The following is a 17,387-nucleotide window of genomic DNA, read 5'->3' as shown; positions in this document are numbered from 1 at the left end:
GGGAGATCACGCACATCACCAGCGTCGTGCAGATGAGCTTCACAGCTGGTGAGGGACTGCACCTCATCCCCTAACACGGAGGCAGGACTGGCACTGGAGATGGAAGGCCAAGCATCCTGTTAATGACTTTGCTGAGGGACTGTACAAACCACTGTCTAATATTAGGTTGGTGCAAAAGTAATTGCGGTTTTTGCCATTTTTTTTTTTAAAGTAATGGTAAAAACCACAATTACTTTCGCAACAACCTAATAAACTCAGGACTAGAGTTTGAATTGGGACTGAAGTAGCTGTCATGTTCCATCAGTGGTAAAGAAACGAGATAAAGAAAGGAATTCTTGGCATAAACCCAAGGGAGCAGCTTTAGGTCTTCTCTGGAGCTTACCCAACCGAAGATGCTGCTTGCTGCGATTTCCCAAGATGTAAATGAACTGGGCTTCATCTGTTCCCCATTTCAGTTCCCCTGCCTCGTATAGGTCCTAAAGGGGAAGAGGTGGCACTTGACTGAAAGAGGAAACCTCAGGAGACAGGACACGCTGACCAGGCCACTCAGAACTGCTGCCTGATCCCTGAACACACCAGTAATTGGTAGCCTGAGGACCTCTGCGTATAAAACAGTCATGCATCTTTTAATGATAGGGATACACTCTGAGAACTGCCATTGTTAGGCGACTTTGCCATTGTGTGAGGATCGTAGAGCACGTACACACACCTAGATGGCATAGTCTACTACACACCCAGAATTCATGGTATAGCCTATCGCTCCTAGTCAGCACACTTGTTTGGCATGTTACCTTACCGAATACCATAGGCAACTGCAACACAATGGCAAGAATTTGTGTACCTAGACACACATAATCATAGAAAAGGCACAGTAAAAACATGGGATTATAATCTTATAGGACTAGCATCATATATGTGGTCCATAATCTATTGGGACTAGCATCATATATGTGGTCCATCATTAACCAAAACGTCATTACGTGGTATATGACTATACCTATATGCCTTTCTTCCTTTCTTTCTGGAGAAACTCCTACTCAACCTTCAAGGCCCAGATTAAGTATTCCATTTTTTCTCAAAGTACTTCCCGATGCTCCCAGGCAGAGTTCTGTTTCCCTCCTTTCCTCCCTCTCCTAGGCTCCCATAGCTTTCTGCTTCTTTATCACTTTGATCTACCGTATATGATAATGACTTCTTCACATGTCTATCTCCACACTATTGTATGAGCTCCTTAACAACAGGGACTCTGTCATAGCATTCTCTGTATCTGCCCCTGTAGTGCTGCTGGCATGTACTGGGTACTCAAAATGCCTGCAATGTACAATATATTGATAGAGAAGGTGTTAGTGTGATTAATGCATACCTGTCTCTCCCGGTACCACTTGATTTTGTTCGTTAGTGATTTCCCAACGCTTGGCAGAGTGCCTAGCACATACTACGTATTTAACTTCAATAATATTAAATAACTGAATGAATAAAGAAAGCTCCAAAGTACATCTCACCAATATTACATACGGAATATACCTTTGAAAGATAACATATCTTTTCTTCAACAAAGCACCAGTATACATGATAGCTGTGGCTGGGTTATTTCTGGTATTTGATGCAAAGGACTTCACCTCCAGCCCTTCCCAGGGCCCCAACCTCTCCCCTCCCGAGGCTCTTCTGCTCTGCCTCAGGGACTTTCAACGGTGCTTGTTTACCTGGACATCCTGTTGTACCAGATCCTCGCTCACTACATCATCCTTCTCCCTGGTTCCCTGGGCAGAGAGACAAAGAATATGTGTTTCAAACACTGCAAAGCCAAGCCAGGAGGGAGGCCTGAATGCCAGTGGTGGAGACAGGGAAAGCAGGGAAACCTGGTGGCCCAGGTGTGTCCAGAAGCAGTGACTGCTATTGCATGAAGACCACAGTATCTATTTTGTGAGGCAATGAAAGGGTCCCTCCCTCTGGCCTTTCCCTTCATCGTCAGGGCTGGGTCCACACAGGAGGGTCCCAAGAACAACCGAGGTTCTTCCAGGTGTCCCCAGCCCAGAGGTAGGCAGAGCCTTGTCCTGAGGACATCTCTGAGGACAGGGCCCCAGGTTCTCGAGGGTCCCTGCCACAGATCCTGGCATGGCCCATGACACTCCTCCAGCAATGATTCCACAGGGGCAAAGGATCTGAACATTTGCATTCTATTAGGAGCTCTTATGCCTAACTTAAAGAATTCACCAATAAGGATTTGGGCCCAAGATCTGAGCTCACAAGCTACAAAGTCACCAAATCCTAACGGTGCTTCTGTCGTTCTGCCCAAGCCCTTTGCCCCACCTGATAAGGAGGCTTACAAATAGAGGAGGATGCAGAAAGGAAACAGGGGAGAGCAGTACTCAACTCCTTCTTACATGGGCAGAGGTCTGCAGGTGGCCTGGAGAGGTCTACAGCCACCCCTTCTTCGCCCTGGATTGTGCATTCTAGGATCTCAAATCCCCTGGGTTCTCTTTGGGACTGAGCAGAAGACAGGGCTGGCAAGCTTACAACGTGTGCCACGCTGCTGCTTACTGTCAGACCTTGAGGACACAAAATGCTTGACTCCAAGATACAGGGATACAACGCTCCTCTCCAGAAGAAGCAACTTTGAAAATGGGGCACAGGTCACACTATCTCACTCCTGAGGTTTCTCCTGATCACCCGCCAGCTGGTTAATATGGTATTGTTACGGCAATGAGAGGAACAGAGGTGGGAGGAGCTGGTATAAAATGGGAAATGGGGGAGAGAGGAAACATAGTGGTGGCTTAATTTATACACAAAGTTTCATAACCATCTGGTCCTTGGAGCTGAGCTTGAGACATCTCAATGCCTGTTCCCACCGTGCCTGTGGTCACAGAGATACCTAGAGGGCCAGGTAGACAACATTTGTGGTGAAGCGGGCAGGAGGCATATGATCTCCAGCCCACTGCAGTCATGCAGAATGCAGGTCTGCTGCTACCCCAACTTTCAATATATCAAAATGATACAGAAATTTGGTTTTTAAGCAAAATCTCACAATTTCCAAATGTTAGCAACTAACTCAAACTTGTTTTGCTTTGCTTCTTAAAACACATTGCATGGGGAAAAAAAATCCAACTTGGCAGGTTGAATTCAGCCACAGACACCAATTTGTAGCCTCCTAATAGTCTCTTTGTGATATACTTTGGGCGGGCTGTGAGGAGACAATAAAGCTCAGACGTGGGAGACTCCACACAGCAGCCCCAGGAATGCTGGGGTCCAGAAATGCGACATGTACAGCTGCAGAAGCCACGGCAAGAAGGAGGCCCAGAGAGGAGCGGGAGGAGTGAGTGTGGAGAGAGGAAGAAAGTCACAGCAGAAGACGCTCCTGGGCAGGAGAGGACTGTGTGCCAGAGGGAAAGCGCGTTAGCCAAATACACCTGCCTGCACAAACCAGGGGAAGCTGACCAGACCCCTGGACATTCAGATCTACACCCAGGTGAGCCAGACAGAAGCCATCCCAAACTCCAGAGGAAAAAAACAGGCTGTGAACCAACCTGGAGCAGGACCACAAGCATCTTCTGGAAGTGGCCAGAGGTGTCGCCGATGATGTCAGCCTCCAGGTCCCGCTCGTAGGCTGCAGAAAAGAACGCAAGCTCTAGTCTCATCCCCAGAGACCTCAGGGATCCAGGATAAAGGCCCCTGATGCCCCCAAAATGATCAGATATTTTTAAAAAATTCCCAAACCCAGTCTACGCGACCATCATGGCAAGACCCAGGGTGTATTTTCACAGCTCTTCGTACTGACCATGGTGTGATGAAATGGAATCTGTCCACTCTCTCTACCCCACCTGTACCATGATGGCCCACCTGGACAGTGGCTATAGTTTTCTGATGGTTCTCTCCTCCCCTATTCTCAATGCCTTTACAATTCATGGCAACAAGGGTGGCTGTCTTAAAACCCATAACTGATCATGATACTCCTCAACTTCTCATTAGACTCAGAATAAAACACCATCTGTCTCCTGGCCTGCAGGCCCTGTGTGATCCTGCCCTGTCTTCTACCCGTCTAGCCTCGTACCAGCTACCAGGCTCATTTCTATTTCAGGGCCTTGGCACTTGCCATGCCCTTTGTTGGAAAGATCTTCTCTCTATTCTGTATATAATTGGTTCCTCATTTCCTCCCAAGACCTCACTGGTAAAAGTTTGATTCTTGTTACCTTGTTTCCTTCGTAACACTTAGCTAAAATACATCATCATTGTGTTTATCTGTTTATCTGTTTACCTGTTTATTGTCTGTCTCCTCCATTATCTCATTATCTCATTGGTCTAAGAGAGAGGGACCCCTTTGGTTTTATCCACCACCATATCCTGAGAATCTAGCACATCACCCAGCACAAAGCAAGTACTTATTGGATAGATGAATGGGTGGACAAATGGATCAGAAGAAAGGAGGAGAGAAGGTAGATGGCTAGAATCTTAGTGTCTCCACCCTTGCAATCATCTTCATTTCATATCTGAAGATCCTAAGTGGCCCCTCCTGCCCATCTCACCATCTTTGTATGCTGCCACCAGCTGGTGCATCTGCTCATTGGTCCGGGAAGCCAAGATCTCAATGAGGCACTTTTCATCAGTGCCAATGCCCTGGGAGAAGAAAAGGAGCGCATGAGTTAAGGGCAGGGATGGGAGGCCACTGGACACAGGCTGAGATCAGGTCATAGCCAGGGCTATGACACCCCAGCACTCAGGAGGCTCCTCTCAAGCTCTTAGGCACCGATTGGGAACTGCTGCCCTGAGACTCCTAAGACACGGTTATATGATTTGGATGAGTATCCTCACCAAATCTCATGTCGAAATGTAGACCTGAATGTTGGAAGTGGGGCCTGGTGGGAGGTGATTGGACCATGGGGGCGCTTTCTCATGAAGAGTTAGCACCATCCCCTTGGTGCTGTTCTCACGATCATAAGTTCTTGTGAGATCTGGTTGTTTAAAAGTATGTAGCACTTCCCCACCTCCCCACTTGCTCCTGCTCCCACCGTGTGAGATGCCTGCTCCCTCTTTGCCTTCTACCAAGATTGGAAGCTTCTTGAGGCTTCCCCAGAAGCAGAAGCCACAATGCTTCCTGTTCAGCCTGCAGAACCATGAGCCAATTCAACCTCTTTTCTTTATAAATTACCCAATCTCAGGTGTTTCTTTATAGCAACAAGAATGGACTTATGAGTAAGAATGGACTATGAGAATGGACTAAAACACATAGGTTCTAGTTCTGCCTCTTCCAGCTTTGTGAATTCTCTTCAGAAACTATCTTTTTGGGCCTCAGTTTTCTCATCTGTAAAATGTAGATGATACTAGTTGCTCTGCCAAACTCACAGGGAGGAGGAGAAGATAATAATCTCACATTGCTAAGTTCATCAGTTTATAAAATGAACTCATGCTTAATAGCTCATAGAAGACAAAGATCATAGCACTTTATAGACTGTAAAGTGCTAGATACACCTGAAGGGCTTTGTCTCTCTTCTTTCTAGGGGGCAATTCTCTACCTCTACTTCAACCAGGCTGAGCTACTCCTCGTACCCTAAACACAGGACCACAACTTCTCCCGCCATTTTTACCCCCTGCAATGACCTTGACACTCCTATCCACCAAATCCTCTCTGGGATTTGGGGCTTAACTTGATCCTATTATCCTTTAAGATGCCCTCTTAAACAACCCTTGGCCCAGGGTGGTGTTGATTACCTTTAGTGTGCCCTTGGCCTCAGGAGTGTTAGACACAATTTGTCTTCATGTCCCTATAACCTGCATCCTTGGACTACAAGCTCCTGGTAAGGGGGTCTGCGCCAAGGGCCCCTTTCATGGGGTGTGCATCACGCTGACATCGGTCTGCATCTGTCTGTGTGAAGACCGGGATGCTCCTCTGGAATAAACTGAGATGTGTCTGTGAAGCAGGACACATCTCACATCTGCTGGGCGGCTATGGGGCTCACCAGTTGCTTTTGGAAGAGCCCACAATCTTCCCATTAACCACATCCCCACCCCAGCACACACATACACCCCCCACTTCTTACCGAGATGGCATCTTTAATTTCTTTGGCATCACAATAGGCAGGTGGTCTCATCAGGCCCACAATCAGCCGTTCAAACTTGCCCGTCAATTCATACTTTAAATCAGCAATGAGGTCCTGGCGGGTGGGGAGGAAGAGGAGAGAGAAGAGGAAACAGGAAGAGTAGTTACAATGGTAAGAGTTACACTTAATGAGCACCTACTCTGGCAGGTGCTGGGCTAAGTAATCTCATTAAATCGTCACCCTCGGAGGTATGTATTGTTACCAACCCTAAGAGACAGGCTCAGAGACAACAGGGGTCTTACTCCAAGTCATGCTGCTAGCAAACGGCAGTGCAGGGCCAAGTCCACAGCCCTGTGCCACTTCCCCACCGCTGTCTGCTTCCTCATTTACTGTGTATCTCTCTCACTATCTGGCAGTCCAGAGTTGATACCTCAACCATCTTATTCACTACTGCAGCCCTAACCCCTAGCATGAGCCCAGCATACAGCAGGTGCTGTGGGTGTATGAAGGGCTGAAAGACCCCAGCTGATGAGAAGAAAAAGAGCAGGGTAAGGTGTCAGCCCACAGGCTGACCTGCAGTGCCATATCCAGGAAATAACCTGAATGAGCACACAGGTGAATGAAATCATTCTTCCACCCCCCCACACCCCATGGGCCCTCCGGTTGCCGTGGTTACCTTGCCGTAGAGGGACTTGTAGCTCTGACAGATCTCCTGCCTCTGCCTGTTGCTCCGGGAGGTGATTATGTCCAGTATGGCCTCCTTGTCACTGCCTGGAATAGGAGACAGCAATCATCATCCTACCCACCCTGCCTCCAGGAAGCCCACCAGGGCCGCTTCCTTCCCTGGACACAGGCCTAGTAGCTCCCTGCAGGCCTCAGCATGAGCCTTCCACTCATCAGGTGCTGGTGTCAGGGGAGAGGGTCAGTGGGGACTTATTAAGTCACGATTGAAAGCGGACACAGCACACACACTATCTGCGCTCAGAAGACCCCCATCCAGCTCCTCACTGTACAAGTCAGGGAATTAAGGCCCAGAGAGGGGAAAGAACTTGTCCAAGGTCTCACAATGAACCTGGCTTAGAAAACCCAGGAGTCCTAACACCCAGTACAGGGTTCTTTCCACCACAAGACAAAGAAGAATATAAGCACCACCTTCAGACTGTGGCTATCTCTGAGCAAAGGCAGCAGGCGGCATTACCAGGAGGGGGATCTACCAAGGAAATTTCAGCTACACGAATGAAGCACTAGCTCTTAAGTTGGGTGGTAAATCTATGGGTGAAATTTCTATTACTCTTTATACCTTTTTTTCTGAAACATTTTATTATAACATCATGAAAATTAATAAAAAGAGGAGACCAAAAACAATGAATAAGTGCACTTCACCATTTCACAGATCCTACCACCACCACCAGAAAGGCTCTGGGCTGTGTCTACATTTGGGGGATACCCCCCAAGCTCCCGTGAAGCCTGACACCCACCAAAGCCCTTCATGGCAGTGTACAGAGCCTCAGCATCCTGGTTGGGGTCAAAGCCTGGGAAGTCATGGATGGAGCCCCGGTATTTGGCACCCTGTGGAGAGAAAAGTAGAGGGTGAGCTGCCAACCCCGGACTGAGCCCAAGCACCCAGTCCCCCAACCTCGGGTCAGATGCCTACCCCAGTCCAGGCTGAGCTCCTTTCCCTGCAAAATCGAGTGCTGGCCACATACACCCCGGGTAGCGGTGTGGATGACTCTCTCATACCACCTGCTGCAACCCACCCAAAGGACAGTGCCATTTCCCCAAGGGAGAGGGGCTTGGCCAAGGCCTGCAGCCCTGTACCATCTTCCAAAGCATCCAGGAGAGGGTAAAAAAGCCTGGCTGAGTGTAGGAGATGAAAATGATCCCTGCAAAAATAGCAAGAGTCATATATATATATAAATTTTTTTTTAAAGAGATGGGGTCTCACTCTATTGCCCTGGCTAGTTTTGAATGCCTGGCCTCAAACATTCCTCCCACCTTGGCCTCCCAAAGTGCTGGGATTACAGGCATGAGCCAGTGCACGCAGCCAGCCCCTCATATTTGTACAGCATTTTATGTTTACACTTTCACCTCTGTGAATGTGATTAGTGTAGCCATTTGTAGATGCTCTTAATTTTATTTCTATTGCGGAAGCCAAGCCCAAAGAAGAGCCACTAGTGGGAGGTCACACAGAACCCAGACCTTTTCCCCCTGCTCTCCAGCTCCAGGAAACTTGCAGATGTCAGCTACTGAGGGTGGGGTCCTGGGCACAGGGGGTCCAGAGACACTCTCAGTTCAATGCCAAGATGAGGTGCTGCCCCTCTGGGCCCAGTAAACTGCGCTGTGAACCGGCATCTGAGGACAAGCTGGCTTGGTCTTTGAGGGGAAGGAGAGAAGCGGCAGAGAGCCAGGGGATCTTAGATATCGAACCTGAACCTGAATGCACAATGGGACTGGTTCACAGAGAAGTCAGATGTGGGTCAGTTACACGGCACTGAGAAGTGGGGGGTCTGGGAGAGCAGCCGAGAGCTGGCAGAGTGGAGGATGCCAGAGCCTGTCACTGAGCACACAGCACAGTGACAAGGCACTTCATCTGTGCTAGGCCCTACGCTAATGGCTGAGGAACTGGGGATAAAGGGGACCCAATTCCTGTCTTTCACGAGCTCCTGGCCCAGTGGCAGAGACAGACAAGCACATCAATTACTATAAAGCTTGTAGTAAATACACTAAGACAAAAATAAGGTAATGTGGGAAAACAGCAGAGGCTGATCCAGCTGCAGGAAATCAGGAAAGAATCCAAAAAAGAGGGAATTGAGGGTGGTTCACATAGACCTTGCCTTCAGGGAGGCAGAGGTGGAGCAGAACAAGCCCTGGACTTGGACCTGGACTGGACCACCTCCCCGCCTCCCCGCCTCCCGGTCTCCCGGTCTCCGTGCCTCCCAGTGTCTGCACTGCAGGACCCGGGCCAGGCCTCTGCTTGCTCTCTGGTCTCTGTCTGCAGAGGCTGGCTCCTCTGAGGTATGCATGCGTGGGCGTGGAGTTACTATTTAAAGTTCTGACCAGAAAGGAACACAGCTGTCTTCCTGCCACCTGGGAATCCCCTGCAACCTGATCACGCCCCTGGGTAGAGATGTAAAGCGTAACACATACCCAGAGCAGGGCGCCCAGAGCAGGGCGCCTTGCAAAGAGCTGGGTGAGTGCAGGATGGGGGCTTTACTGCCAGCGCTCCCCTTGGCCTTACTTCAGACCTCACAACTGGAGCCTGAGACATTCCTGCTGCCTCCTCCACCCCAGCAGGCAGTTTGATCCAGAAACCTCTGAGAGCAGACACCAGATCCATTCTGCCCACTGCACAGAGACTGACCAAAGGGGGCACTCAAGTATTTGCCACATGAATAAATGAACAAGAACATGGAACAACTGGGGTCCTCTAGGAATTTCACTTCTAAATTCTTTTCTCTTTCTTTCTGGACACCTCCAGCCCAGCAACATCAAAAAGGTACAGCAGACAAGATTAGCTTCTCAGATGGATGGGGAAACAAGAGGTGGCTGGGCGCAGTGGCTCACGCCTGTAATCCCAGCACTTTGGGAGGCTAGGCGGGAGACCACTTGAGGTCGGGAGTTAGAGACCAGCCTGGCCAACGTAATGAAACCCTGTCTCAGCTAAAAATACAAAAATGAGCCAGTCATGGTGGCAGGCACCTGTAATCCCAGCTACTCGGGAGGCTGGAGCAGGAGAATCACTTGAACCTGGGAGGCAGAGGTTGTAGCGAGCTAAGATTGCATCACTGCACTCCAACCTGGGCGACAGAATGAGACTGACTGTCTCAAAAAAAAAAAAAAAAATGAGAGAGAGAGAGAAACAAGAAGGCTCAGAAGATCAAAATTATTTCTTTGCAAGGATCCTTAAAGACCTTTTAGTTCAGCTTCCCACTCAGTTATTGAGTCCATGGAGAACGGAGACTGTTGAGAATAAGACAAATCATTCTGCCTAAGAAGAACCGTGGAGCCCCAGCTCTAGCACGGGCTTGGCACAGAGGCTGGAAGGAACTGTGACTGGGCTGAATGAATGGATGGAGACACCCATGACGGCCCAAGCCCTGAGATGGAGGACGCTGAAGGGGAAGACGGTGAAGGGAGACCTCGCTGGCACTGGATCCCTAGCAATGCTGTCCCCAATGCCAGGGCCTCCTGGGACCAGTGTGGAAATATTAAGCTTTGAAAGATGCCACCAGGGGCAGGTTCTCCAGGGTCTGTCCGGGCCCTCTGCAGACTGGCCTGTTGCCATGATTCATGGCTGTTTTTCCTTCCACCTGTCTGGATCAACCTGTCCTAATCCACAGTAGCACCAGCCTGTAATCCACCTCAGTAGTAGGATGTCCCTCCCACGGTTCACTTGGAAAAAGAGAGGGAAAGGACTTTGAGAACCACAAGCTGAGAACTAAATGAGGAAAGTTGGTCTCAATATTACCACCTGTGGCCCAGAAGACCCAGAACAGAGAGGGCAGGTGACATGTCAAGACCACACAGCAAGTCAGAGGCCCAGCTAGGAAGGGAATCCAAGGCTCTTTCTAACAGACCAATCTCTCCCTTCCCCTCAGATTCCATCTGGGTGGGAGATGGATCCCACATATCAACCAGAGCTGGAGATAAGAAGGGGCAACCACCACACAGCCCAGTGCTTCCTCCTGGTCAACCACACCAACCTGCCCCTCTCCTTGAATACTGAAACATCTGAGTTATTGCCCTGTGCTGTTTGCCTCTATGCCATTTTGACCCTATATTCAAGGCTATAAAAAGGCAGTAATGCTGTCCAATCCACAGCATCCTAAGTGCTTCTCACACTCACATACTCACACTTCCAGGGCAGCTAGGGCTACCCTACCATTCATTCAATCAATCAATCAAGCAAGCAAGTGACATTTACTGAGAGTCTACTAAGTAGATGCTTAGGACCAAGGACCACTAAGAGCTCAGAATCTGGTAGAGAGATACATGACAACTTCAACTACAAGACAGTGTGGTGGATACGAGGCTAAGGGCAGCATGGGAGCTAGGAGATATTTCCCTTAGAAGCTCTGGGAGGACAGGGACTGTGTCTCTCTTGCTCACTGATGCATTTCTAGCACCAAGTACAGGGCCTGGAGCAATCAAGCACTCACTGAATATTTGTTTCATGAATGGATGGATGAATGACTGTGCATATATTGCAAGCAGATCAGAGAAGGTTTTCTGGAGGTGATGTCTAAGCTGAGTCCTGAGGGATGAGCAACAGGCTAGCCCCAAGGAGTAGAGGAGGGAGGGGAAAGGTGAAGAGGAAGAAGGTATCACACAGAGGAGACACATGGCAAAGGCCTGGAGGGAAGCAAGAGGCACTTGGGAAAGCCAGCCCAGAGTCTCCAGTGCTCAGAGCAGACGCTGGGTGTCACTAAGATCATCCACTAGAAGTGGGGAAGGCAAAGGGATGAGGCTGGAGAAGATGATGGGGATAAACAATTCAGACTCTTGTAATGCTGGCAAGGGCAGCTCTAGCCCTGCTGGGCTAGCCTGGGCGCAACACCTAAGCCAGGATCTGGGTAAGGCAAGGCTCTGGCACCCTGGCATTGTTTTCCTTATGTATTACACAAAGCTGGCCACTCAAAACCCTGTCCCTAGTATTTGGCATTCTTTACTAGGTTGAGCCATGTAACTTGCCTTGTAGGTAGATTAAAAACAGTCAAATAGCAGCAGATTTCAAATGGTTCAAATCAATACCTGTCTGGTTGATATGTAGCATCTAGAAACTATTTTAACCTGTCTGCTGGGGTGGAGGTGTGTTGGTGGTGACCAGCACCAAGATAGAGTGTGAGTCCAGATTCTTCAGAGCTCACAGCCAGATGCCCAGAGTCGCTAAGGTCATGGGATTGTAAGCTGCCGGGAAGGGATAAGGAGAAGAGGGAAGCATGTCCCCAGGAGGAAGGGCAGGGGATGAGGCAGCACGCAGACCCCCTTTCCTATTGCCGCTCCTCCCCCTCCACTGTTCTCCCCCTCATACAATGTGGGTGGTCACAGCAGTGTCTGGGGAAGGGGCTGAAGTGCTACGCTGAGGGAAGGGCGCCTAATGACCTATACAAGCCTTGATCAAAACGCTCACTTAGAGACAAGCTTCTCAAGAAGCAAGCTTGGGCTCCTGCAGAGTTCTTTGCACAGGACTAGTAAGATCTTCCAAGTGAGGACCTACTAGATTAGTCGTCCTGGGACCCCCCAGGATCATAGCCACTAGAAGCAAAGGTAGGGGGCTTAGCACTGGTCACATTTGGAGACACAGAGACAGCCCCTCAAATCATCCAGGCCCAGGCTTCCCACCGTGTCATTCTCACACCAGCTTCGTGAATTCTTCATCTCTAAGCGCCACCTGCGCAGCTGCACAGGCTTCTCACCCACCCCACCCCGACTGCCTGTCGCACCTGGCGCAGGAACCCATGATCAAGGCAGGGGACAGCAGAGAAGGGACTTTCCACCCTGAAATATTCAGCAGGTCCTGGTGCCAGATGGTGAGCAGCCGGGCCCTGGGGCTCTGCGGGGCTGGGCCCTACCCAGGCTGCTGCTGGAGCAGGAGTCTTGGTGGCCTCTTGGGAGCAGAGGCAATGTCCCCAGAGAGACAGGTACATGGCCAGGACTCCAGCTGAGAGCTGCCTTGGCCGGTCCTGACCCAGGCCTCACCTCCACAGCCCAGAAGTCCCAGGCACAAGCACCTGCCTATCCTGCCCTGTCCTCAAGGTGTTTTTACGTTCATTATTGCATTCAAACCCAGAACGTCCCTGTGAAATGGAGGCCCCAGCGCCATGCCTCCTGGGTCTTCCATGACACCACCCTATTTCTTCATGTCTTCGGGCCTCAAGTTCTCCTCTTCCGAAAAGAGAGATAGGGAGAACAGCACAATAACCACAGTGGAAGGAACTGGGGGGTGTGACTAGGCCAGAGAAGAGGGAGCAGTTTGCTGTGTGCATGCACATGTGTGTATGCATGCATGCATGCATGTGTGCGTGTGTTGGGGTTTTGGAAGACACCAGATTCAAGCTAATAATTACAAACCCAGCTAAAAACTGGAAGCAACAACTTCAGCTCAACGGCAGGGAGGCTTTTCTCACATTTCTCTGTTATTGTCTTCTGCAACCCTCCTCTCCCCCAAACCACTGCACCCCAAGCACACCAAATTACTTTTACTCCCCTGAGCATGCTGCATTTGCTCTCCCTCTAGCCTGTCCCAGTTGTCCCTACCTAGACCACTCTCAGCCCCCTTGTTCTTCCCCTGAGTAGCTCTCCCTAGGCAACTTCCCCTCTCTCCTCAACCTAGGTGGGGTGCCCTCCTGCGTGCCCCAGAGCTCCTTTACTGCTCCACCAGAACACTGTACATGGAGGGTGCCAACTCACCCCAAAGGAGGAGGGTTCCCTAAGGCCCTGCCACCCTGGGACTTGCTTGCAGGAGGTCTGCTGGCCCCCGGTCCATGGCAACAAGAAACCATAGATCAGCCGGGCAGAATGCATGGCCCAAGAGCACCGGACCAAGGTCCAAAGATCTGCACCCTAGGTCGTGGCCTCTCTGATCTCCCAGGGCCTGTCCTGTCCACTTCGATCATCTAGAATCCTGCAGTTCAAATGCCCTTCAGGAAGTAGCTCTAGTATGACTCCACATAGGAAATGGGGAACAGTGAAAGTTTCACCTTGGATTTTTGCCCATAATCAGTAACAGTCTTTCCCTCTAGGCAGAGAGGCCACTTGTACACACAGTGCACTCCTCAGTGGCTGAGATGAAGGCCACAGCTAGGACTTCTCTGAAGGTACTGATCCTGTAACATCCTGTGCTCTTCAGAAACTGTGAATATCCTATAAGCCCAGGTTCACTGGGGGCAGTCATGATGTCAAGGATGGATGGAGTTTTGGTATTACTGAATTCAACCATTCCATAAGGGGAACATGAGGCCCAGGGACCTCACAGACAGCTTCTGTCTGTGCATTCTGTGGCCAGTAGTTCTGGGTTGGTTGGAGTAAGGGACAACGGGGCCAAGTCCCATGATTTTCTTCAAGATCCCTGAGTTTTTTCTCCCTGCCAATCCCATCATCACACTGACTGCGTCACTTTCTCCAAGGCCAGCCAACAGACAGCACCCTCAGGCAAACCCCAACAGAGGGCAGCGGGGTTTTTTGTTTTTTGAGACTTGCTCTGTAACCCAGGCTGGAGTGCAGTGGCATGATCTCGGCTCATCACAGCCTCAATCTCCTGGGCTCAGGTGATTTTCCCACCTTAGCCTCCTAAGCAGCTAGGACTACAAGTACATGCCACCTTCGTATTTTTTCTAGAGATGGGGTTCCGCCATATTGTCCAGGCTGGTGTCGAAATCCTGAGCTCAAGTGATCTGCCCACTTCAGCTTCCCAAAGTGCTGGGATTATAGGTGAGAGACACCGTGCCCAGCCTCAACAGAGTAGAGTCGAGGTCAGAGTCCTACCTCTGACCATGGCCGGAACCCAGTCTCAGCCACATGGGAGTAAAAGTTCTCATGTGCCTCCAATTCTATTGCCCGGCAGAGTGGTCAGACATGAAAGACTGAGGTTAGAGTCTCCCAAGCCAAGGAAATTCAATCCCAAATGGGTGTGACAGAGAACATTTGCATATCCAGAGGAGAGAAACCCCTCTATTGCCTTTTTGCCTGTCAAGTTTCTATTTCCCTTCCTCAGGCCAAATAGTTCAGGTGGGACCAACTCCACTTCCTCGCTCCAAGAAAGAACAGGTTACCCAGGCCCAGCCAATGAGAACCAGGCCTGGGCCTTCCCCTGGAATCACTGGGCGTGAGTTACGTTGTTTTCTCCCTGGGCTGCCAAGACAGCAGAGTGGAAGCCTGGAGCTGCTGATGACTACCACGTCAATGCGAGGAAGAACCTACCCAAGAATGAAGCCACGAGAAGAAGCCCAGCTCACACAGGCAGAATCTTGACACTATCATTTGAACCCCTGGATTCAACCAGACCTGAAGCCCTGGGCCTCTCTGTCAGGTAAGCCAATATACATCCTTTTCTGCTTAGGATATTGTGGGTGATATTGCATTATGGTGAGCTGCATCTGAAGAGCCGAGACTTGTAACAGGAGCAAGCAAAGCCTAAGAACCTTTCCTCCTTCTTTCAAGCTGAAGGTACCAGGGGTCTCTGCAGCAGGCCTAGTGACTCCAGGAGGATCCCAGGCCCAGAGAAAGCAGAGTATCACCTTCAGGAAAGAGAGGCCCCTCACCTGTGCTGGTTTGGCCATGGTCTCCGGTTCTGCAGCAGAATCCACTGTGGAAAAGAAAGAGAGCGTATGAGACTCCCCCCAGATCTAATCAGCCCCTTTCTTTCCCTTACATTTCCTCCCTCTGCTGTTTTCCAGCTGCCCCCAGCCCTTCAGGTTAAATCAGACCCAATGACCCAGCTCAGGACCGATCGCATTTTTTTCAGAAGACAATGGACAGACTAGATGGTGTCCAGACATTCATAGCAGTATGGGAAAGGGACGTGCATCCCCGAGGGAGGGCGGGCATGGCACTGACCCACCACTGACCCCTTGACTCCTCCAGACTAGGCAGGGTACCTGTCTCACCACCGTCTCAGTTAACACTCACAGAAATCCTTCCACACATCAGATTCTCCTTTTTTATAGAGAGGAAACTGAGGCTGGAGCATCACAATAAATGAGCCAAGATCACACAGCTTAGAACTGAATTCAACAATTTCTAGATCCCAGAGTCTATACTATCTGCACCATGCATGCCCTCTTTTCAAGTCAACAAGGATGGCTTCAGAACCCAGAGCTTGACTGCCTGCAGATAGGACTCAAAGGGCTTCCAACCACCTGCTGCAGTATCTGAAGGACTGTCATTCCTGAACAAGTCGATATGCACTCATTTAGCACCTACTCCGAGTCAGGCATTGCTCTGGGCACTGTGCATACAGAAATTATGAGAGATTTTTTAAACTCGGTTTCTCTGGAGCTTATGCTGTAATGGGAATGAATAACAAATGCACTCATCAGGCTGAGATAAGAACTACAGAGAAAAGACAAGAGTTGGTGAGGAGAGTGACAAGGGGTGTAGTCCCAGGTGGAGGGGGTCAGAGGATCTCACGAATGCAACTAGGGGCACACCAGGGGGCAGTGCAAGTGAGGAACCACCAGGAGCTCAGTGTGGCTGATGTGGTAGCAGGGAGTGGTGTGGTAGGATGTAGAGTCTGGGACCAGTGCCTGCGGCCACCGTAAAGACTGGATTTTTCAGGCTGGTCATGGTAGCCCATGCCTGTAATCCTGGCTCTTTGGGAAGCTGAGGTGGGAGAATAATTTGAGCCCAGGAGTTCGAGACCAGCCTAGGTAACATACTGAGACCTGATCTCTATTAAAAAATTTTTTTTTTAAATAGCTGGACGTGGTGACACATTCCTATAGTCCCAGCTACTTGGGAGGCTGAGGCGGGAGAATTGCTTGAACTCAGGAGGTGGAGGCTGCAGTGAGCCAAGATTGCACCACTGCACTCCAGCCTGAGCAACAGGGCAAGACCCTGTCTCAAAAAAAAAAGACTGGAACACACAGGAAAACAGGACACATATCTCATTGAAAATGGATAAGGAATGGGGGTGGAGGTATCAGGAGACGGGGTCTACAGTGAAGGAACAAAGATATGATATGTAAAAATAAATGCAAAAAGAGATGTAACTGATTTGGGAAGAAGAGAAGGGGGTGGGGAGCTGGCTAATGAGCACTCAGGAGGGCAACAGATGAAAGTTTAACAATCGTCTTAAGACAAGGAGAAGAGAAACAAAGGACCACTACTTTCCACTTTAAGCAGTTCTGGGCAATTTGATCTCTTCCTTTTTTGAGATGGAGTCTCGCTCTGTTACCCAGGCTGGAGTGCAGTGGCGCAATCTCAGCTCCCTGTAACCTCCACCTCCCAGGTTCAAGCAATTCTCCTGCCTCAGCCTTCTGAGTAGCTGGGATTACAGGCGTATGGCACCATGCCTGGCTAATTTTTGTATTTTTAGTAGAGACGGTTTTCACCATGTTGGCCAGGCTGGTCTCGAACTCCTGACCTTGTGATCTGCCTGTCTCAGCCTCCCAAGTGCTGGGATTATAGGTGTGAGCCACCAAGCTCAGCCTGTTCTCTTTTAACAATGCCTATGCATTGCTTTTTAAAAGTAAACATAACAGAGTCCACAAGCAGTGGCTTGTGCCTGTAATCCCAGCGCTTTGGGAGGCCAAGCAGGGAGGACCACCTGGGACCAGAAGTTTGAGACCAGCCTGGCCAACATGCGAAACCCCGTTTCTATTAAAATATACAAAAATTAGCCAGGTGTGATGGTGT

General features: G+C 49.9%; 1 protein-coding gene across 1 annotated transcript in view; it reads right to left on the bottom strand.

The window, feature by feature from the left end:
• ANXA6 (annexin A6) overlaps positions 1-17,387 on the bottom strand; it is a 58,768-nt gene that overhangs the window by 32,688 nt on the left and 8,693 nt on the right. Inside the window, exons 2-9 of the mRNA XM_050793651.1 lie at positions 15,293-15,336; positions 7,511-7,601; positions 6,709-6,803; positions 6,033-6,146; positions 4,521-4,611; positions 3,525-3,604; positions 1,704-1,760; positions 383-476 (exon numbers count right to left, since the gene is read on the bottom strand). Coding sequence (XP_050649608.1) covers positions 383-476; positions 1,704-1,760; positions 3,525-3,604; positions 4,521-4,611; positions 6,033-6,146; positions 6,709-6,803; positions 7,511-7,601; positions 15,293-15,310 — 640 coding nt within the window. The 5' untranslated portion in view covers positions 15,311-15,336. The remainder of the gene's footprint in view (positions 1-382; positions 477-1,703; positions 1,761-3,524; positions 3,605-4,520; positions 4,612-6,032; positions 6,147-6,708; positions 6,804-7,510; positions 7,602-15,292; positions 15,337-17,387) is intronic.

Source organism: Macaca thibetana, chromosome 6, assembly GCF_024542745.1.
Source record: "Macaca thibetana thibetana isolate TM-01 chromosome 6, ASM2454274v1, whole genome shotgun sequence".
NCBI classification, from domain to species: domain Eukaryota; kingdom Metazoa; phylum Chordata; class Mammalia; order Primates; family Cercopithecidae; genus Macaca; species Macaca thibetana.
The sequence above is the reverse complement of the archived record's forward strand: the minus strand, read 5'-3'. Positions and strand labels throughout refer to the sequence as shown.